Source organism: Nannobrachium achirus (genome assembly GCF_963921795.1).
Source record: "Nannobrachium achirus genome assembly, chromosome: 10".
In the NCBI taxonomy this organism is placed as follows: Eukaryota; Metazoa; Chordata; class Actinopteri; order Myctophiformes; family Myctophidae; genus Nannobrachium; species Nannobrachium achirus.
Genome location: NC_137819.1, coordinates 18,515,948 through 18,522,016, shown reverse-complemented (window position 1 = coordinate 18,522,016; position 6,069 = coordinate 18,515,948). Strand labels below are relative to the sequence as shown.

Here is a 6,069-nt window from a genome sequence, read left to right as displayed (position 1 = left end):
AAGCCGTTCAGAAGAGCAAGATATTAGTGGCTGGATTTGAGTGCAGTTGATTAGAAAAATTACACAACAAAATATGTTAAATATCTCTTCATTCTTCTGAAAACAACAACTATCCTAATGAACAATGAACACAAGGTTAAAATGATCTCACGTTTTTGGATGCCAACAGAGTGTCTCAGATCTCTGAGTTGGGTGTTTTGGTGGAGTCTCTTCTTCAGACAGTCTCTGTCTTCCTGATGTCACATCCTCCAAGGGCCACGGAACAATTCTATTTTCCTACATTTAAAAAAGAGATATATTACACTTTCATCCATTTTAAAACAAACAAACACATTTAATACATGCCATAAATACAAAATAATAATAATTAATAATACGTGAAAATATACCATCTACAAGCTCTCAACGTATGAGCTTGCTATTTTCACTAGTTTGGGTCCCAGGTGTTTCGGAATGGAGGCCTGTCCCCCAGAGCTACAAGCTGACAATGTGGTGCACAGCACCGGAACACAACTAAGTACAGTATATACTGTAATACTTATACAGTAACTGTATAAGTCATCATTTCATCCCAGAACCCAAACCTACAGAATAAACTCTAGTTGTCTCATTGCATTAACCCCCACCTCAATCCTTTCCATCACATTTCATATTTTTCAACCATAAAGGACCAGGAAATGGTTCTTGCAGAATCTATTTCTACAATACTTGTGTGGACATTGAACATTGATAACACGCACACATGCGTGAACACAGTGCACTGTTTAGTATGCAATGCTGGGCAATGGTTGCCAAATATTGCAGACCTGTATATTAACCTTTGTTATGCTACTAGCTTTTCTAAAAAGGTATTGCCTACAACCTGCAAGGATTAGGATACGCACGTGATTTAAACATGTATTTATCGTGGATACAACTCATGTGGATGCCCTGTGGATAATTATTTGAACATAATATACTGTGTATACCACATACAGTACTGTATGTTTCTGTCATTTGTATTGGACTGCATTGGAACGGACCAATACAAATCTTTAACTGAACTCAAACCTCATCTTTAAAGCACATTTAAAATGAACTAAAGGTCGACCAAAATGTTATATGCAAGGTTAGAATAAAGGCGGACAAAAGACAAAGAAAAACACTCAACTCCCCCACATTCACTCCACACAGCGTATTCCTTACCTGCCGCTGTTTTGTAGCTGTTGTCTGAGAAGTCTGTAGTGGTTCAGTGCAGGTCAGCAGGTTTGAACAGTGGTAAATTGTGCCTCTTTATTAGAAAGCCAGGGACGTGGTGTAATAGTAACTGTTGGTGGACTGAAGAGAAGTTGACCAGAGCTGTTGCGGAATAATGCATTGTAGTTGTGGAATTCGGAAGAACCAGGTTCATTGTAGTTAACTAAAACAAAACTAACAAAAACTAGAGATGGAAAAACATATTAATTAATTCAAGCAACAATAAAAAGGCTTTACAAAAAAAACCTACTGTAGCTGGAACTTTATTGTATGTTTACAAAACGAATTAAAACTAACTCAAATCATAGAGACACTTGCTGCGTTTTGGGAAGTTAAGTCACGCGGTGCAGGTCTGTTTACAGCTTCCCCGGGCGAAACAACCAAGAATAGATTGTAGCTCTTAACTCGCTCTCAATAGGTGTAACGTTGTTCGAATCCATGTTATTGGTGGATAATGTTTATTGCAAGCACAACCGACGGAGCGGGAGATTTTCTTTTCCTGCACTGTGAAAAAAGACAACTTCCGCGAAAATGCAGCCCCACCCCCACCTCCTAGAACACTCTCTGCCTAATATATCGCACCCAGGCTTTTTGCGTGTGGTCAATACCCTTTAGGATATCTTTTTCTTCCTCAATCATTCTTTATCCCAGGGATGCAGGGGTTAACAGACGGAGTTGGCAGTAATTCTTGCAGCTCCTCTGTTTAAAGTTGGTAAAACTTCCATAATACAGTGCATGTGTGAAAGTGGCTATTGGGGAAACTCCCCAAATATTGTGTGTGTGCACGTGTGTGCGTGCGCATGCGTGCATGTGCGTATTAATTGATATATTCAGGTGTGCTATGAGGTTTTACACACATGCAATTCTTTACCTATACTACCACCAAAATGCAGGACTTAACTGTGGTGATGACATACTGGAGGCACACAGTCCTGTCTTCAACATTTCTACTTGAGTAAAAGTACAAAACTATTGGCAATAAAACAATCTTGAAGTAAGTACCAAAATGTCTCAAAAATAGCTGGTCTACAAGCTCACAATGCGATGAGTTAATGCCTAGACTTCGTCATACTACAGTGTCACACAAAAACAACAAAAGTAGCCGATCTACAAGCTCAATATGTGACACATAGTTATGTTTTTAAACCTGCACCTGAACCCCATTTGGGGTGGATGTACTCTACACACACCAGTTCACCTTTTGCAGCGGTGTAAAGTAACTAAGTACATTTACTCAAGTACTCAAGATTTTTTAGGTATTTGTACTTTACTTGAGGATTTCCAATTTCCAATACTTTTACCTCTACACTACTACACTTAGTTGATTACTTTAGTTGCTAGTTACTTTGTGGATTTTGATTATCATTACACAACATACATTAACTACTTCAGCCCTATATACATTTTGTCCATTTGAAAATAGCGATCTACAAGATCACAATGCATTGTAAGCATGTCTAACAAACAAGACAAGAATTAAGCGATCAATAAATAAGTCTAATCTAAAGAAAACTATTGACTTGTCTCTGTGTTTAATCATCCTGTCCTGGATTTTTCAACAAAAACCTGTACAGAGGTAATTGTATCTTGCTTAACGACTGTTGTTTTAATGTTTTAGGCAAAACTGTTTTACACTTTTGTCAACTTCATTTAATTTCAGATGGTGGTCAGCCACAAACAATCACAATATCACAATAATCACAATAATACATAGCAAAAGATATTAGTTAATATTGGGCTCAATAAAAGCCTGGATCAATAAGCAGGATTGAAAAGGTGCTCGTTATCAATAAAAATTAACAAGCTCCATCCCTATTGATGACCACTCAATGCTCGTCACCAATGGCCAATAGCAAAGAGGATGTGTTGTTTGACTCAAGCACAAGCTGCAGAAAGCTGAAGTCAATGTTGCCACAGTTCCTCGAAGTTTCTCAACAGAGACTCTTATCAAATAAGGTAGTTTGTGGTTGAAGACGGTACTGATCGCTTTGTGTCATCATCATCATTTTGAACACGAGGAAATGGTAGCATTTTCTTTATACGCTGCACATTTATGAGAATAGTTCATTAGAAATGGTTTGTTACAATGGTGGAGTCATGTTTTATAATGCAACTATATTACTTATATAACTATACGTTTTTGTGAACATGTCAGAATGAAATATGAACATGTAATAATGTGTGTGATAATGGATGGTGGTGGAATGAGCAGAGTATGAACTAGTTATAGAAAAGGTGCTCCTCGGAACACAGGTCTCCGCCAGGTCAGGTTATTGTGGGCCAGCAAAGTTTGGAATTAAGTCATTATAGAGGAGGATAGAAGCTCACAATGCAACACATTGTGAGCTTGTAAATATGTTTTTTAATAGCCAAAGTATAAAATAACATTCAACTGTAAAATAAATTCTGGGGATCCCCTGGCTTCACAGTTCGGACTGTCCTGTACTTCCTGTAGAGATGCCTCGCAGACTTTTCATTATTATAGGCCTAGAGCATACATGGGCAACCGGTGGCCCGGGGGCCACATGCAGCCCCCACCTTCACTTAATGTGGCCCGCAGGTTGATATTGGAGTACTGATATATTATTGACAGATGTGTACTTGCGGTGTGTCCAGTGTGGGCCCAGAACCACCGTAGTATCAGAAAGGCGTCTTGTGTGAGTCTGGGTGTCTGGGTACTGGCCTTTGTTTTCAGCTCACCTTACTTATTTTTCAAGACCACCACCCAGCCCTCATACCATGATAATGACATCACCTTCTGCTGGGACAACTTTGCACTCACAGATGACTACAGTACAGACGCAGCGTACCAGTTGTGGAACCTTCGATTTGGGGCCATGACCATAACTCAGTTCATCATGGGATTCGTGGTCCCTTTCACTGTCATCGTCTCCTGCTATTCTGTCATCATCTACCTGCTCAGGAAGAATCCCTCTCCGACCAGCCACTCAGGTCACCACCTTTTCCTGTGCTGGGCGCCCTATCACATCATACTAGTAATTTTGCTGGCGAATAGGATGATGGCAGAGTCCAGTAAAACACTGGATAATGTGATCAACATTGGGTATCCCATCTCTGTCTCCCTGGCATTTCTCAACAGCTGCCTGAACCCGCTGTTGTACGTTTTCCTGGGACAGGATTTCAAGGATCTGTTTCGCAGGTCTGTCCTGAAAGTGATGGAGAAAGCTTTCAGTGAAGAGCTGCCTCAGACCAACACTTCCACAAACCCAGAGATCACCAGCCATAACAAAGCGAATTCCTTTTCTGAGGCACAGGTGTAGCGATATCTTCGTATTTATTTTAGCTCAATTGTAAATAGCCTTTTTTCTCAACATTCTCCAAGTTTGGGTTTTAAAAACAGTATTTTTTGTAATAAAGTACCAAAGTCCTGATATCAATCGTTCATTCCCTGGGTCACGGATGTTTTTTCTCTGTTCAGGCCTACACATCCTGCCTTCTCTGCAGACCTTTTTTCCCACTTTGGGGACCACCTGGAAAACCCTCAAGGACCCCAGGGGATCCCCAGATCCCACTTTAAGAACTACCGAAATATAGACAGGTTACAATAATATGGAACATTTGATAGCCTTAAAATATATCAACTCTAAAACTTTTTTTTCACACTGAAGATTTGAACAAAAACATATCACTTACAGCACCTTCAAGATAGGCTACTGATAAAAGTCTCTGTTTCGCATGCGCTTAATGTTGCACGTAGAGAATCCAGTTCCTTATTTCATTTTTCTCAGTTCACTTTTGGCTGGGATAACATTGTAGTCAAAGGATTTGTGGTTTGTCTGCGGTGTCCCTTCTTTCACCATCACTGTGCATGTTGCAAATACTTAAAATGTTGCTGACAGCACTTTCAGTTCCACCTTTTGCATTTTCTCTGAAGTCAAATGATTTGTGGTTTGTCAGAAAGCAGTTAACAAAAGGTTGTTGACACCAGACGTTGAACCTATATTCACCAATGTAGTTGTTGCTGATTAACACATGTTCCATTTCACGTGACAAAGACATTAGTAAATAAAAGATGTTGTATATTCTTTTGTCTCCCCAGTGTCTTTTAACAGGTTTGTTCTACCTCTGATGTCATTAGTTGATGTATTAGGAAAATGTTTTTCATAACCAACGTGTTGTAGAAGGTTGCCAGTTGAAATCCTTGGACCAGCTGGTCAAATAAAACCCTTCTGCAACCACCGGCGAGGTACCCGTGAGCAAACAACTCAAACCATGACTGAGCTCATGGGAAATTGGTTGCACTGCCAGTTAAAATGGGCCTCTTAAGTCTGACATCATTTTGTAGGCGGAGGAGAAATTCTGGTGCCTAGAGGCACCAACGCCCGTGAATCTTTTTACTATATGCTTTTTCTTCTCTTTCTGTTGACAGGAAAGTGGTAGAATTATACTTTAGTAATTATTTTTGTCTCGGATCTGTTGAAATAGCGAGGGACACAGCACTGCCCATATTGACAATAAATCTGCTTGGCACCTGACTACAGAATGATGTCACGGCTTAAGAAGCCCATATGATTATTTGTGGGGTCGCGGCCTGAAAAGGTTGAGAACCACTGCTATAGGGCATAGCTTATACATATTTACTGAAACCCAATCACCAAAGAAAACGTTGTGACTGTACATTTCTCCAAAAACATTCAATTACATTACTGGACCATGCACAAAAACATTACATTTTATGCACACTGTACATGGCATTTACAGTACACGTATACAGTACATGTGGCTTCTGGTGAAAAGATTTGTTCTTTGTCATAAAGTGTCCTACCGAGTAACTGGCAGGATACTTTGTAAGGAAATGACTGGGACAAGTGA

The 6,069-nt window shown here is 39.8% G+C and overlaps 2 protein-coding genes across 2 annotated transcripts in view; one reads left to right on the top strand and one right to left on the bottom strand.

Moving 5' to 3' along the window:
- The window catches only part of LOC308292303 (uncharacterized protein), a gene marked incomplete at both ends in the record, with an annotated part of 35,805 nt that extends 31,288 nt beyond the window's left edge, over positions 1–4,517 (top strand). The window contains one exon of the mRNA XM_080734620.1: positions 4,264–4,517. Within this exon, the coding sequence (XP_080590746.1) occupies positions 4,264–4,517 (254 nt within the window). The remainder of the gene's footprint in view (positions 1–4,263) is intronic.
- The window catches only part of LOC308292879 (GTPase IMAP family member 8-like), a gene marked incomplete at both ends in the record, with an annotated part of 407,153 nt that overhangs the window by 54,910 nt on the left and 346,174 nt on the right, over positions 1–6,069 (bottom strand). The window lies entirely within an intron of this gene.